We start from the raw sequence: 14,713 nt of genomic DNA, 5'->3' as shown, positions 1-14,713 counted from the left end.
CATACATCCCGCGCGATGCTCACACGCCGCCTCGCCGGGCCCTCGCGCGCCCTCCTGTTGCGGAGTTTGGCCACCGCGGCCGCCGCAGAGGCGCCGCCACCACCCTCAGCACACTCCGCCGCCGTCCCCGGACACCAGCCTCTCCCTCCCGACACCTTGGCAGGCAAGATGTCGGCCCTCCTCGCCGAGGCTCAAGGACGGGGCGCAAACCGTGCGCGCAACAAGTTGTACGAAGCATTCACTTCACTGTCGCCTGTGGAGCGCGCCTCACTCTCGCCCGAGAGCATGCACTCGATTCTGCGCGCAATCGTCCCCCGCCACGACGCCGGCTGGAGGGCGGTTCAGCGCGCCCCGCCGCGAAAGCGCAAGGCGATGAACGACCAGCTCGCCGACACCTGGGGACGCAAGTTGCGGTCTGTTATCTCTGAGATGGTCGAACGCGACATCGACACGCGTGCCGACTGGCAGTTTGTCCTCCAGTGTCTTTTGAAGGTCGGCGCCGTCGGCGCCGTCGAGAGCGTGTGGCAGGTGTTGCCCCCCAGGTTGCGGAAGGACCGCGAGTTTGCCGAGCTTCGCCTCGGCACAGTATCGCGGTGGGCGAGGAATGCGCGAGCTGCATTCGTCGCGCCGCAGCAGGTGGAATTGGACGCGGCGTACCGTTCGTTCTGGGACGCCTTCGCAGTCTTCGGAGATGCGAAGGTGAAGACTGTTCCAATCACACATCGCATCCTCTGTGTTGCAAGTGCTGATCTTGCTGCGCTTATGCAGCTCATCGAGGCGCGGGGGACAGACAGCGCGCGCATCACGGAGGCGATGGAGGCGCTCCATCGTATCTTCCGCGCGGTGCTGGAGCGAGCATATGGCTTCGACATCAACGCCATCCCCCTCTCAGCGGACCAGCTGGCCGAGCGCCGCAGCGAGTTCCGCCCCATGCCACCTGCCGTTCTGAATGCCGTCCTGGATTACCTCCGCTTGTCCGGCATGAACGCATACCAACTCTTCGCGGCGTTTGACGTGCTCACTTCCGCATCACGACCACCACGCGAGCGCGCCTTCGAAGAAGAAGACGAGGATGATGTGCCTACCCTCGAGTCGGAAACGGCCAAGGCCGAGAGCGACCCAGACCGGACGAACTGGTGGGGGCGGAAAGTGAACCGGGCAACGTACTTTGAAGCGGCGCACCCACCTCCCGCTGGATCCACATCGGCATCTGAACACCTTGCAACCGAGCCTGAAACGGTTTCTTCACCGCGCGACTACCAAACGGTCCGGAATGTGTCCGACTACCTCCGGCAGCCCGTGTGGCCGCGGGACGTTGTCGCCAACGCGGCGACGGTCGCCGAGAGCAAATGTTACGACGCGGACACGGTGCTGCTCCTTCTCAAGGCCGCGCGGGCGGAGGGTGAGAGAGGTCTCCTCCAGCGCATTCTGGAAGTGTGCGTGGTCGACGCCTTCACAGCCGACTCTGTCTGGCTGTCCGCGTACCTCGCCGCGCCACCGGCCGAGCGCACCGCCCTCCCGCGCCCTGTGAGGATATCGCCTGAGTGGTTCGCGACCACGCTGGCCGAGTACACGACAGCGTACGACCGGTATGCGCCGCGCACAGTCCCCCTCCTCGAACGGGTGATCGCATGGACAACGCAGAAGATCGACGTCATTGCATCCGCTGAGACACCGCACTGCGAGCACAAGGTGGTCAACGAGCGCGTCATGCTCGCCCCACTGGATATGTCGCCCAGAGAGCTGCGGTTCCAGCGTAACAGCCGTAAATTCATTGCGCCAGACTACCTCGCAGGGCTGTATCGCGACCTGGACGAGTTCGCCAACTACCTCCCGCGCGCGCAGTTCCAGACTGAGCGGCGCAAGGGCTGGAAGGCGTCGGCGAAAGAGCGCAGAGGAGGGGCCTCGCATCGGTTGGAGCATCGGTCGGAGGAAAGTCTCGACCAAGTGGACTAGAGGGCTGGAGCTAGACGCATTGCATTTTGTACTACTATGCACGGATACATCGCAAGTGGGTGCTGCTTCTGGTAGTTCAATAAATACCCGGTTTAGCCGTCGCCAAGTGGCAAGTCGCGTGAAAACAAACGCGTCCATTCCTCGCGATTCCATCTCGCATCATCACATCCCGCAACATGGACGCCGACTCGCCATTCGTCCTGCGCCCGCTGCGCGACTTTGAAAACGAAAGCCTGCAGCTCGCGGACCTCTCGCTCGCCGACGATAGCTTTGACGCGGGCCCACATCCGCTCGGCCTACCTCCACCGGCGCACGCAGCCCCCCGCGCGCCATTCCGCCCCGCAGACCCGAGTCTCACCGAGAGCACCCACGGCGAGGCGAGCAGATCGAGTAGATCGAGCGGGCGCTCGTCTCCTACTCCGGCGCCGCGTCCACGCGGCGATGTGGAATCTGAGACGGAGAAGGAGGAAGACGCTGGCGCGCGCGAGGAGCGGCTGCGCGCGTCGCTCGTCGAGCTGCGCCGCATCAATGGCGTCATGGACGGGTTTTTGAACGCGCTCGTTGCTGCGAAGGGGCATAATGAGGTGTGTCACGGCATTTGTGGTATAATAGCAGGCTGACCCCAGCGCCTTGAAGAGAAGGTGCGGCAGAGCCGCGCCCTGCTCGACGACTATGTGGGCCTCATGAGCCAGACGCACCATACCAAGCAATTGCTCTTGAATCCCAAGTGGACGGGCATGAGCGATGTGAGTTCGTGGTTGGGCATGTTTTGCGCTACGCGGACATACATTGACGCCAGGACGTTGCGGCATTTCATGCTGCTGAGGAACGGCGTCTCGCTGCCCTTCAAGCTGAAGAGGAGGCACGGCTGGCCGCGGAGCGGGCTGCCGCTGAGGCCGAGGCAGAGAAGGAGCGCGAGCGTGAGCGAGAACGGGAACGGGAACGGGCGCGTGAGGCTGCGCGCGGGCGAGGTCGTGGACGTGGCGGCTTTGGTGCCAGCTCTGGCTACGGGGCACGGCGAGCTGCCACTGGTAGCACGACTGGGGCAGGAAGAGGGACAGGTATCCCAACGCGGAGCCGGCCGACAAGCGCGGCGGGCGGGCGGGTCGCGCGGTATGACCATGTGCAGAGCAGTGGATACGGTGCCCGGCCGCGATGAAGTATGTAGGGTATTTGTTACATGCAATAATAGTATACTTTACATCTTTGAATGTTCGTTTGACTTCCTGCAGACTGCGCTGATGGCCCCATCCTGCAGTGGTACCTACTGCTGCACGCATGTGTCACGCACCTCTCTCCCCAGCTTCGAATGGCGGAATCGCCGTAAGCCATCGAGCAGCTCGCGATCCTCGTCCGTCAACTCCGGCTCGGCGTCGACGGCAATGTTGACCCCAATGCCACTACGGCGCTTTGATGGCTCGTCTGGCTCAGGATTGAGAAGTGCGAGCTTACGCTTGAGTAAGGAGGTGAAAGGATGTGCGGGGTCGGACGGAGCGGGTGCTGGAATCAGCTATCGGTCGGTGAGAACTCTGCCCGCTCGTACCCACCGTTTGCCAGCGCGAACGGGAACATGTCAGCCGTCTTGATCACGCGCCCCTTCTCGACCCCCTCGCGCCGCTCCAGTCCGCGGATGACGAATCTTCCGTCCTCGTCGACTGCTGGCTCGCACTTGGGAAACGTCATGCGGGTGAGCGCGATCAGCTCAACAGGGTTGAGCATCCGAGTTGGTGGCCGGTGTTCTGGTTGTGGCTCATGCCCATCCCCTTGGTCCTGTCCCTCCTGTCCGTGCTGCTCCTGCTGCTGCTGCTCGCTCTGGCTGTGCTCGTGGGATTGATGCTGCTCGTGCTGATGTTCCGCGTCCTGGGGCAGGAACATGTCGCCCTCCATGCCCATGTTGGTCTCGAAATCCTTGAGATCAGCGTGCTCGGCCGCATCCAGCTCGGCAAGATCGACGCCGCTCTGATCTACGCTCTGCTCCACGGAATGGTCCACGCTCTGATCGGCCGTTTGCTCCTCGTTGTTCTCAGAGGCAATGGAGGAGAAGCGCGCCGCGTACGCTGTATACAGCTCCGCCTGGGTTGGAGAGGGTCCGCCTCCTTCTCCCTGGTGCTGGTAGTTGCTAAGGAGCCTGGAGTCAGTCATTGGAAACGCGGTTCAGTCTTCAGGCAACGAGGGGTTTATCCTCGCCCCAAGGAGCACTCACCAAGTTGTACCCCGCAGAGGCTCGACCATCGCGTCTACGCCTCTGTCCCACTCGGCCTCAACGACCTCCCCGTCCTTATCCCGCAGCCCGCGCAGCACGTAATCGCCTTCGTCGCGCGCCATCTCGCAGCCAGGGAAGGTGGAGCACGCGAGCTGGATCAGCTCCTGCCCTCCGAGGAGCGGAGCGGACGTGGTGTACGGATCAAAACGCGTCTTGTACGCGTTGTACACGGCGAGCTGGGATACGGAGGCGGTGGGCGGTCCAGCACGATACGTGACTTGCAGCCTGCCATCAGCTCTGCATCCCCACCTTCCCTCTTTCATTCCTCGACGCACCAGCTGCTCGCCCGCCCCGGCTCCTCCATCGCCTCCAGGTCGCTCAATCCGCGCAGCTTGTTCCTCCGCTGGCGGAAGTACTCGCGGATCTTGTTCCACGGCCTGCCGGTCCGCTCGGCCAGCATCTCGAGCTCACGCTTGCTGGGGTTCGGATTCCGCGCGTAGAACTCGCGGAGCACCAGGAGCTGCTGCGAATTGGATAGCGGCGAGTCGGGCGCCTGCCGGTGCGGCGGGCCGAAGGGGTAGGGGTGTCGGGCGCGAGCGTACGCTGGCGGCGGAGGCGGACCGTGCCCCGGCTGCGGGGGGTAGTCGTCTTGCGCGGCGACGGCGGCCGCGACGGCCTCGACGGCCGCCTGGTTCTCGAGCTCGCGGGTGAGGTCCATCTGTGGCTCGTAGGCCATGGTGGACCTTGGATGTGGAGGTGGGAGGATGAGAAGAAAATAGGAAGAAAAACGATACATCTATTCAGGTGCGGGAGCAGACGTGTTGTTGTGAGGGGGGGGGGGAAACGAATTGCGATACGCCGAACGTGACCGGAGGACTTCATCTGCGCACCTGCACTGGGTCCTTGTCACAAACACTCCAAAACTTGCAGCGCTCGCAACATGTACAGTGACATTTAATCTGTACGAGCATACCGTCCTACTCCTCAATATACATCCGCGTGGGGCTGGAGCGGCGGCTGACGGCGCTGCTCGCGGGCCGGCTCCCTCCTGCACGGGTAACGCTCACGGGCCTGCTGCGGCTACCCGCGCGGCTCGCTGAGCGCGCCGAGCGGATAGCGTGCGCCACAGCCTCCTTGTACGTGGGTGGCTTCTCGCCCGTCTCGGCCTCCTGCCCGCTGATCAAGCGGTCGTACACGATGTTTCGCTCAAGGAGCGAGTCGTCGTGCTCTGGCTGACCGGGGGCGTGCGACCCGTGTCCGGGCAGCGGCGGCGAGATGGCGCCGGGCGAGATCGGCGTGTGCGCACCGGTGTGCGCGACTGTGTGGGCGTGCGGGGTCAGATGTCCCGGCGTGCCAGCGGGCGAGGAGCGCTCGCTCATGTGATACAGCTGAGCCGGGTGGGTCAAGGTCGAGAGCACAGAGGCACCGGCGCCGATGAGGACGTTGCCCGTGTTGATCTTCTGCTGCTCGGCACGCGCGTGGACCGCACACCCTCGTCCTAAGGGAGACGCCTCCATGTCCACCCGGTCGTATGAGGGAAGCGAGTTGTACTGCGTGTTGACGCGGCAGTCGAGCATCTTGAGTGGCGTCTCGATGATGATGTCAAACTGCTTCCGGCGGCCCTTGTTGTCGATAGCCTTGTCGTCGCCACGCTCCACGCGAATCGTGACCTTGAGCCAGTGCTGCACGCTCATGTTCGTGCTCTCGTGCTTGGTTGTGAACTTGATGCGGCTCGCACAATCTGGAACCACTAGGTCCTTCTCGAGGTGCCATGGACCCATGGGGTCCAGGAGGGAGGCGTAGACGTCGTCCTCGGGGTGGACAAGCTGACTGAACTCGCGTGGGTTGTTCAGTGCCGCCTGCCGCGCAAGCGGGGCGAGAGGCGAGTCCTTTGCCGCAGTGCTCGACTCGGACAGGATCGGGAGGAGTGGGTCACCCCGATCCTTGCGATCCTGATTCTTGGCCGCAAAGAGGATGAAGCGTCGTGGCGTCTCGTGGCGCGCCACCTTCTTGTTGGCGGCAAAGTAGTCAGTCTTCTCCTCTAGCGCAATTGTGAGCCGGAAGATCTTGCACTTGGCTAAAGGCATCAATCTGATGGCGATGGGGATTGAACCCCCGATGGGGAACGCCTTGCCGCTCAGCGCGATCTGGTAGCGCATCTGGTCTTCCCACTGCCGCTCGACTATCACGTTCTCCGTCTCCTCCATGTCGTCCTCCTGCGGCCCCGCGATCATGAGCACCTCCTTCTCCTCCACGAGGTTGGGCGTGAGCGCGCCGACACGCACTACCGTCGCCTTGAGGCGATAGATCACGCTGCCGAACTCGGCATGCACTGTTGGTGGAGCGTTGGCCGGGATGGTGAACGAGATGGGATAGTTATACACACCCTTCCGGAACTCCTTCCAGGTATGACCTGCGTGCTCATCAGCCGGCTCCTGCTTGCCAAATAGTCTGTGCCGCGTTCGCCCGCGGCTCTCAGTACGGTCGGCGCGCCCAGTAGGAGAAGATGCGCGACTCCGCGCGCCAGAACGCAGCGAGGGCAGGTTCTGCAGGCTCGCGTTGCGCGACATTTCGCTTGCTTCGAAGTTGGGTGTTCTTGGCGTGTCAACTCCACGCGTGCGGCTGCTTGCACGACTCCCAGGTCGGCTGCCCGTCTGATTCCGCGACGCGCTCCGGTGACCACTTAGACCACGCAAGGCTGCAGCCAAGCTGAAACGATGGTGATGGCGCTCGCGCCCACGCTCGTCGGGAACGGCAGGGCTCGCCAATGAGCTGCTCGAGTCGTCGTGGATTGCAATTGACCCTGGCCTGGGACGCGAACTGCGCCGGCTTAGCTCGCTTGGTTCACTGTCGACCTCGGTGCGCAAGCTGCTCTGCCGCCGGGTTGCTGGCGGCAGCGTGAGCTCTGGTGGGTTGTGCGACGCAATCCGCTCGAGATGTGGTGATGTTTGGTCGGGTGCGGAGGCGTTGTGGGCCAGAAGCGCAGGCGAATGGTGTGGGGTGTTGTGCGCCGTTAATGTCGTGTCTCTCACCGGATGATAGTCGGAGTCTTCCTCGACCCCCGATCGAGCCGAGGCGGTCCGCCGAAGCCCGTTGTCCTCCTCCTCCGCCTTTGCGGCGGCCGCGAGTGCGGCCTCCGCCGCACCTTCGTTGAACCGGACGTTCGGGACGGGCGAGCCGGTGGCATGCGCAAAGAGTCCCTCGGGAGGGGGCGCAAGGGGCGTTTCCGCCACACTTGAATCATCTTGATCGCTCGCGCGACGCGAGCCGTCCCCATTGGGCATGGGCGAACGTGTACGGCTTCCTCGGTGCAGGAGGATGGATGACGGGTGAGAAGATATAGGCGGAGTTGTGGCAGCCGGGGGGGTGTTCGTCGCAGAGTATGCAGGCGTCGGGCCACGCTCGTCGATCGTCAACTGGCCGGAAGCGTTGATAAGGGATGAGAGGTCGGCAACACTGGCGGTGCGGCTGGGAGCCGCGCTGTTGACGGGGCTTCCAGCCCGAGAAATGCCATCACGGTACCACTCCTGCCAGTCGGATGGATCGGCAGGGAGGACACTGAGTGATCTAGGCAGGGGTCGCCCTCGCGTCTCCCAGTCGTCCTCCTCGCGCACCGCAAGCGCGTCCTCGTCATCACTGTCCAGATCGTACTGCGCGAGCACGCCAGGACCGACGGATGCACTTCTCCGCGCCGTGTTTGCCTTTGCTTCCTCGGCACCCGAGAAGAACGTCGTGGTCTCGTTGATCAGTTCGTGTTCTTCGTACGTGTCCGTGCGCTTAGGTCCGATACCTGACATCAGCCCAATTTCATGGCGACTCACCTTCCGGCCATTCCGTGCGCGCGTTGCCTTCGAGGGTGATACTGATGTTGCGGATGCGGGTCGGCTTGCTCAATCGCAACGTAAGGAGGCCACGCACGACCGCCGAGGGCCCGTCGTCGCGCGCTTGTTGTGGCCGCCCTCGAAAGTCGGCTCCGGTGGAGGTACCTCGTAGATAGATGACAGGCTCCGTGAGCCGGATCTGGAGGGGTGCTGTGCTCTTGACCATCTTGCGTTACTGCGCGCGCAGAAAGCAGAGAGATGGCTCGATGCTGCAAGAGCGCTCTCGAGTGCTGGGGTGATGCAGGCGGCTGGATGGCGTCGCCGCACCCTGGCAAGATTATAAGTGGGGCCACGTGATGGCGCTCTTGTCGCGGGTATAGGGTATTGGACAAACTAGACCATCAATGGCAACGACAGGGGCGAGTGTCGCGGAGGTGGGCAATCAGTGCCGGTGCGATAACTTGAAGGCGACGTAGACGCGCGACGAGATTGAAGAATTGATGCAAAGTTGAACGCGCAACGCACTGGTTGTTGGAAAATGGGAGCGAGTCACTGCAACTGCAAACGCTTGCCCGCCTGAGCGCCTGAACGTGTGATCGGCAACCGCCTTTCCAATCCTCATCTGCCCTCGGCGGCTACTGGATCACGTGCCCTTTCTGGCCGATTACAATCCCAATTAGTCCAGGAACATAATCCCCTCTATTCTTATCACCCACTCTAGGCGAGCTAAGCGACGCTCGTCCCCGCATCATCACAGCTTCCCCGCAACTACTGTACATCACCTTGCTCGCCATCAACAAACCCCTCTTCACGCTTCTCGCCACCCCACACAGCGGCAATTTACAATGCCGCGCCGCCGCCCCATGGACGACACAGACGACCCCTCGGGGTTGTCCCAGTACGCTCTCTGGGAGACCAAGTCGTGCGTCGCCCTCCTCCAATGCTTGCTCACTCAGGCGGTATTATATCACAGCCTCGGCGGGAAGTAATCATCGCGTGCTCAAGATCGACCGTGCCGATGCCGACCTCAACGTGGTTGAAGACGCGACGGAGTACGACACTGAGCAGCTAGATCTACTCCTCAGAATGGTCGATGAGGGAAACAAGAGCCAGGGCGGGTTGACGAAGGGAAACGACTTCTTTGGCATCGTCGGCTTCGTCAAGTTCACCACGGCGTGGTACATGTGTATAGTAACACAGCGCAGCGTCGTCGGGCTGTTGGGCGGACATTACAGTAAGCTCTCAGAATTGCAGCCAGACACGTAGCTGACACCAGTCTACCACTGCGATAAGACCAAGGTGCGCCGCCTTCCTCAACGCCGTTGACCCCAGCTCATCCCCATCTCTCCCAAAGCCTCTGCCGTCTCGCATGACTCCAGGAACATCAGCATCTTTGACCAAGTTGACCTATCCAAGAACTTCTACTTCTCGTATGCTGAACAGAGTTGCTCCTGTTGACCGCTCAGCTACTCTTACGATATCACGAATGTGCTGCAGCTCAATCTCACCATACCGGACGCTAAACGACGCCTCAACACGCGCTTTATGTGGAACCATCACCTGCTTAAGCCAGTATTTGATCTCGAGGACCCCAAGAACCGCAGTCCGTGGGTGCTTCCGTTCATCCATGGATCGTTTGACCAGACGAGTGAGCCTTACTCTCAAGTAGCGAGCAGGCTGACTGCAGAAATCAATGTCTTCTCCCGAACAGTCTACCTTACGCTCATCGCGCGAAGGTCACGCTTTCACGCCGGTGTGCGCTTCTTAACTCGTGGAGCTGATGAGAATGTGAGCAGACTGGTCTGACCTAAAACTGACGTCCAGGGCGATGTGGCGAATGAAGTGGAAACTGAGCAGATGTGAGTCGGACGCACTTAGAGAACCAGCTTACAACAGTGTCTCAGAACCGCTTGCCACACCATTCGGCTACCCCGTAAACTGCGAGGATGGCGCCGACTACGGTGGATACACCAGCTTCGTGCAGCTGCGCGGAAGTATCCCCGTCATGTGGCACCAAGTATCGGAGAAGATGGTTCCCAAGCCGCCGATTGAGGGTGCGTGCCTCCAGCCGGCCTGATCTAACTACAGTAACAATCAAGGACCCCTATTATTCGCCCGCGGCGCGACACTTTGATAACTTGCTGGGGCGCTACGGTGCGCCCATCTTCATCTTGAATCTTGTGAAAAGCAAGGAGACTGTTCCCCGTGAATCAAAACTCCTCGTCGAGTATGGGGAGTGCGTCGAGTATCTCAACCAGTTTCTGCCCGAAGGAAAGAAGATGAGATACATCGCATGGGACATGGCGCTGGCTGCGAAGAGGTAAACTCATGGTTGTGTGACATAGCTGACCCTCAGCCGCCATCAAGACGTGATGGGTATCTTGGAGGACGTGTGCGAAGAGAGCATCCAGCTCACCCATTTCTTCCATGGAGGTGCAGCGAGGCACGAGGTGACGTTCGTTACCATCCAGTACTTGACTAACCCACAGGAACGACGAGCATCGCAATATGCCGCTTCTCCAATGCGGCGTTCTACGGGTCAACTGCGTCGATTGCCTCGACCGCACCAACGCTGCTCAGTTCGCCATAGCGAAGCGGGCGTTAGGACATCAGCTCTATGCCCTCGGTTTACTGGGCAGCCCCAACCTGCCTTTCGCCTGCGATGCTGTGGAGGTGTTGACGGAGGTAGGCCCCAATTGCGAAGCCAAGCTTACGGGCAGATGTATCACGACCATGGAGACTGTGCGCAGATTGGAGACGTCGCTGACTTCAGTTCTGGCTTACCAGTATACGGGGAGTGCCGTTGTCAACCGCGACACCTACCGCCCTACGAAGGCGACTCAATGGACGAGTCACTCACGAGATCTAGCCCGTGAGCCGCAGAGCCCAGAACTCGGTTTAACCTTCAGAGAACATTAGGCGATACTTCAACAACTCCATCCTTGGTAGGTTCCGATACCTGACCGCACGCCAGCTTATCCCAGACGCGGACAAACAAGCTGCCATGAATCTCTTCGTGAGCTCACTTCGTTCCGCCTGAGCTGACATCTAGCTCGGAGTAGAATCTGCTGCCGCCAACAAAGCGAGAACACCGCGTCCAAACTATCGTCACTGGTACACCGAGAAGCACCTCGAGCCACCAAGTCTTGGCTCGCTGGGAGATCAGTCTGCAGTACCCCGCTCCATGTTCAACGAGTACTACAAACCCTCCGTGCTGACTCAGTTGGACAAAATCTACGCTTTGTACGTTGATAACCCAATGAGGCTGACCCTCAGTGAGATGACTTCAACACTCAAGTTCACAAGGTTTGTGAAATACAGATACTAGACCGCTGACTTCCAGCCACCGCAACAAGAATGGCATGCAAAGCCCATTTGAGACCATCGGCGCTATAGACGCTTCCTCACCAACATCGAGAACACCGGAATTACGTCGTACGGCCCGCCGCTGGGCGATGGCTGCCTCGCCCAAGAGAGACGAGGACCCCGATGGCGAGCAGCACCAGACCGAGAATCTCCCCCCTCCTCACCCAGTTGAGACACTGGTCGCATCGCTGCTTGACCCGCCTGACATGGACCAGCGCGTGCGCGAGTACGACTGGTACATGCACTACCATACAGATGACTTGCTCTCGGCTGCCTCGACCGCCGAGCCGCAGGACTTGCAGCGATATGTGCGTGCCGCGCAAATAGCCTCGGGCATGGACATCGACGAGCCAACCCCCGGTACGCCGCCAACGATGAGCCTGATGGCGGCTGCCTCAGACGGTATGGCTGAAGAACTGTACGAGCCTTCCAAGCAAACGCTCCAGTTCTATGATACGTGGCTCAACGGATCGGCTTCGACTGTGTAATTATTGTATCTCCTGCATCGATGTATGTTCTATCAACAAATAATATGTTACACTAGTTGAGCTTGACGCGCATCATGACACTCTTGGCCTGCGTAAGCTGACCGTAACCCAGGACGGAGAGCGAGTAACCACGGCCAGTGTCCTTGACGCCAGTCCAGGGAACAGCTGGGTCGAGCGCATCCGCACGGTTGAGGTAGACGGTGCCGGCCTCCAGCTCCTCGACGAAATTGTTGAATACAGCGATGCTAGCCGCGTCGTCGGGGTTGGTCCACACGCTCGCAGTCAGTCCGTACTTCGAGTCGTTCATGAGGGCAAGTGCCTCCTCGTCGCTCTCGACCTTCATGATGGCGGCGACAGGACCGAATGTTTCCTCCGTCATGACCTCCATGCTGTGGTCGACGTTGGTAAGCACCTGCGGCCCGACAAGAGTGGTGCCCTCCTTAGCGCCGGCAAACTCGGCCTCGCCCACGAGCAACGTGGCGCCGGCCGCGACGGCATCAGCGACCTGCTTCCGAATACGCTTGGCGCTAGCGAGCGAGACGACGGGCCCGAGCGTGGTGCCCTCGGCCATGGGGTCGCCGAGCACGTAGTCCTTGCGGGTAAGCTCGGCGAACTGTGCGACGAACTCGTCGTGCACAGCCGAGTGGACGTAGATGCGCTCGACGGAGCAGCAGCTCTGGCCGCTGTTGAAGAACGCGCCGTCTACCAAGTTGGCGACTGTGTACTTGAGGTCGGCGTCTTCGCGGACATACGCAGGGTCCTTGCCGCCCAGTTCGAGGCCGACGCCCTTGAACCCCTTACCGTGTGCCGCGGCCTCCTGCACCGCGCGTCCGCCGGGCACGGAGCCGGTGAAGGAGACGAAGTTGACGCGGCCGTCCGCGCACAGGTCTAGCGTCGCCTGCTGCGAGAGGTGGATCACCTGCAGGACGTTGGTGGGGAGGCCGGCGGTGTTGAAGCACTCGAGTACACGCTCGGCAGGCACGGGCGTCTGAGGGGCGGGCTTGATGATCACGGCGTTGCCGGCCAACAGGGCGGGCAGGACCGAGTTCACGGCCGTGAGGTGCGGGAAGTTCCAGGGGGTGATGGCGCTGGGGTCAGTGTGAACCGAGGGCACGAGGAATCGTAGAAGGGAGATCGAGGGCGCTTGGAGCTCTAAGTCGAGTCGCTTATCTCGGGTCAAGACAAGGGCGGGGCGGGAGGAATTCAAAGGAGGGGACAAATCGAAGTATGGGCCCATCCGAGGTGACTCACACAACAACACCGAGCGGCTGCCTGATAATGTAGCGCTTGTTAGCCTCGTCGTCCGTCTCGGTCTGAGGAATAGGGGCGAGCGCCTCCTTGGCAATCTTGACCAAGTGGCGGGCGCGGTAGAGGGTGCCGTTGATCTCGCCCTTGCACTGTCCAACGGGCCTGCTATCAGCTGATTCCAGCGGTGGAGCTCACCGGCCCATCTGGAGAGCAATGTCCTCAGCGAGCAGGTCCGTGTTCTTCTCAAACTCGGCCATCCAGCGCTCAGCAATCGCGACGCGCTCCTCGAGAGGCACCTTGCGCCAGCCCTTCTGGGCCTTGACCGCCTGCGCGACGACGGCGTCGAGCTGGGTGCTGGAGAGGAGGGGGCGCGTGCACACCGGCTCCTGGGTGAAGGGACTGATCGTGGTCTGGATGTTAACGTCGGGCATGGCGGGGGAGTGAGGAGTGGCGAGGTGGGCGAAAGTTGAGAAAGAACGGAAGGATAGAGCGCATAATCAGTCATGTACGCGACCCCGCCGCTTGCCGCCGCTTAGCGTTTATCTGGCCTCCACCTGAGACGGCGGAGTCCGATCGACCTCCTCGTTCTCACCACGTGGCAGTATCAAGTCCACGTCATTCACTCCGACAATTTCGATGATCCCTTTCAGTTGGCAGAGGTCACCTCGACGTTCATCCACCCTACCCACAGTACAACCATGGCCAAGGACGCCGAGCTCAAGGAGGAGAAGAAGAAGAAGCGCAAGTCCGAGGCCGCTGGCCTTGACGTCGCCGACGACAAGAAGGCGAAGAAGGAGAAGCGCAAGTCGCTTGCCGCCGACTCCGAGGAGAAGGTGAGTCGCTAGTGTTTACCAGCAGGGCTGACGGGCAGGCTGAGTTCGACGTCCCCCTTGAGGCCATCGCCCCCATCGCCGTGCCCCTCGCTGGCAAGAAGCTGTCGAAGAAGCTGTTCAAGACGGTTAAGCGGGCGAGCAAGGCTCGCCAGCTCAAGCGCGGCGTGAAGGAGGTCGTCAAGAGCCTGCGGAAGGGCGAGAAGGGTCTGCTGCTCCTTGCGGCTAACATCACGCCTATTGATGTTGTGTCGCACCTCCCGGTACTCGCGGAGGAGACCAAGGGGGTGGAGTACGCTTGGGTGCTGAGCAAGTGAGTCGAGCCGTGGGTGCGAGGCGTGGACATGGCTTTCACCACGAGGGATGTAGCGAGAGGGGCGGAGTGAGGGAGGAAGGCTTCAGCCGGCGCCGACTGCGGTGACAGCGAGAATGCTGAGGATGGAGCGCGAAGGCGACGCGCTCCATGCGTCGCGGCACGGGAGGCCGGATGTTGTGTGGCGTGCTGCCCATGACCGAACACAGCTGACCCACAGGGAGGAGCTCGGCGCCGCGTCCGGCACCAAGCGCGCAACCTCGTGCGTCCTCATCTGCGCAGCCCCACAAAAGCGCAAGGACGCCAAGGCACCATCCGCCGAGGACATTGCCGAGTGGAAGGAGCCGCTGGACGAGTGTCTCGACGAGGTCAAGAAGCTCGAGGCAGTCGTGCAGGCCTAGGTCCGCGCGTAGAGGGTTGTGATGTACGATATGGCCGTGAACAGCCCGCGAGTGCCGCGGCGGTGTGAATCAGAGGGGCTAGGGGGA

General features: G+C 61.4%; 7 protein-coding genes across 7 annotated transcripts; 4 read left to right on the top strand and 3 right to left on the bottom strand.

The window, feature by feature from the left end:
- Nucleotides 1-15: 15 nt before the first annotated feature.
- Nucleotides 16-1,956, top strand: COLE_00364 (uncharacterized protein; the record flags this gene model as incomplete). The annotated part of the gene is made up of 1 exon (XM_018424092.2): nucleotides 16-1,956. The coding sequence occupies one exon, from the start codon at nucleotides 16-18 to the stop codon at nucleotides 1,954-1,956; it is 1,941 nt and encodes a 646-aa protein (XP_018276473.1).
- Nucleotides 1,957-2,132: 176 nt separating this feature from the next.
- On the top strand, nucleotides 2,133-3,115 carry COLE_00363 (uncharacterized protein; the record flags this gene model as incomplete). Its single annotated transcript, XM_018424091.2, has 3 exons — nucleotides 2,133-2,540; nucleotides 2,583-2,702; nucleotides 2,756-3,115. The coding sequence occupies 3 exons, from the start codon at nucleotides 2,133-2,135 to the stop codon at nucleotides 3,113-3,115; spliced, it is 888 nt and encodes a 295-aa protein (XP_018276472.1).
- A 105-nt stretch (nucleotides 3,116-3,220) lies between these two features.
- On the bottom strand, nucleotides 3,221-4,895 carry COLE_00362 (uncharacterized protein; the record flags this gene model as incomplete). The annotated part of the gene is made up of 4 exons (XM_018424090.2): nucleotides 3,221-3,456; nucleotides 3,504-4,084; nucleotides 4,160-4,444; nucleotides 4,495-4,895. The coding sequence occupies 4 exons, from the start codon at nucleotides 4,893-4,895 to the stop codon at nucleotides 3,221-3,223; spliced, it is 1,503 nt and encodes a 500-aa protein (XP_018276471.1).
- A 241-nt stretch (nucleotides 4,896-5,136) lies between these two features.
- On the bottom strand, nucleotides 5,137-8,206 carry COLE_00361 (uncharacterized protein; the record flags this gene model as incomplete). Its single annotated transcript, XM_018426075.2, has 2 exons — nucleotides 5,137-7,949; nucleotides 7,981-8,206. The coding sequence occupies 2 exons, from the start codon at nucleotides 8,204-8,206 to the stop codon at nucleotides 5,137-5,139; spliced, it is 3,039 nt and encodes a 1,012-aa protein (XP_018276470.1).
- A 619-nt stretch (nucleotides 8,207-8,825) lies between these two features.
- COLE_00360 (uncharacterized protein) lies at nucleotides 8,826-11,834 on the top strand (the record flags this gene model as incomplete). Its single annotated transcript, XM_018420959.2, has 17 exons — nucleotides 8,826-8,902; nucleotides 8,937-9,214; nucleotides 9,257-9,279; nucleotides 9,313-9,410; nucleotides 9,447-9,628; nucleotides 9,668-9,768; nucleotides 9,805-9,839; nucleotides 9,877-10,034; nucleotides 10,069-10,300; nucleotides 10,337-10,435; nucleotides 10,470-10,665; nucleotides 10,701-10,722; nucleotides 10,754-10,852; nucleotides 10,890-10,996; nucleotides 11,033-11,223; nucleotides 11,257-11,286; nucleotides 11,324-11,834. 17 exons carry the CDS (start codon nucleotides 8,826-8,828, stop codon nucleotides 11,832-11,834), a joined length of 2,439 nt encoding a protein of 812 aa, XP_018276469.1.
- Nucleotides 11,835-11,886: 52 nt separating this feature from the next.
- Nucleotides 11,887-13,513, bottom strand: COLE_00359 (uncharacterized protein; the record flags this gene model as incomplete). Its single annotated transcript, XM_018424089.2, has 3 exons — nucleotides 11,887-12,922; nucleotides 13,086-13,244; nucleotides 13,278-13,513. 3 exons carry the CDS (start codon nucleotides 13,511-13,513, stop codon nucleotides 11,887-11,889), a joined length of 1,431 nt encoding a protein of 476 aa, XP_018276468.1.
- A 267-nt stretch (nucleotides 13,514-13,780) lies between these two features.
- COLE_00358 (uncharacterized protein) lies at nucleotides 13,781-14,626 on the top strand (the record flags this gene model as incomplete). Its single annotated transcript, XM_018424088.2, has 3 exons — nucleotides 13,781-13,915; nucleotides 13,954-14,225; nucleotides 14,446-14,626. The coding sequence occupies 3 exons, from the start codon at nucleotides 13,781-13,783 to the stop codon at nucleotides 14,624-14,626; spliced, it is 588 nt and encodes a 195-aa protein (XP_018276467.1).
- Nucleotides 14,627-14,713: the final 87 nt, after the last annotated feature.

Source organism: Cutaneotrichosporon oleaginosum (genome assembly GCF_008065305.1).
Source record: "Cutaneotrichosporon oleaginosum strain ATCC 20508 chromosome Unknown ATCC20508_contig01, whole genome shotgun sequence".
Classification (NCBI taxonomy): domain Eukaryota; kingdom Fungi; phylum Basidiomycota; class Tremellomycetes; order Trichosporonales; family Trichosporonaceae; genus Cutaneotrichosporon; species Cutaneotrichosporon oleaginosum.
This window is presented reverse-complemented; position numbering and strand designations above follow the sequence as displayed.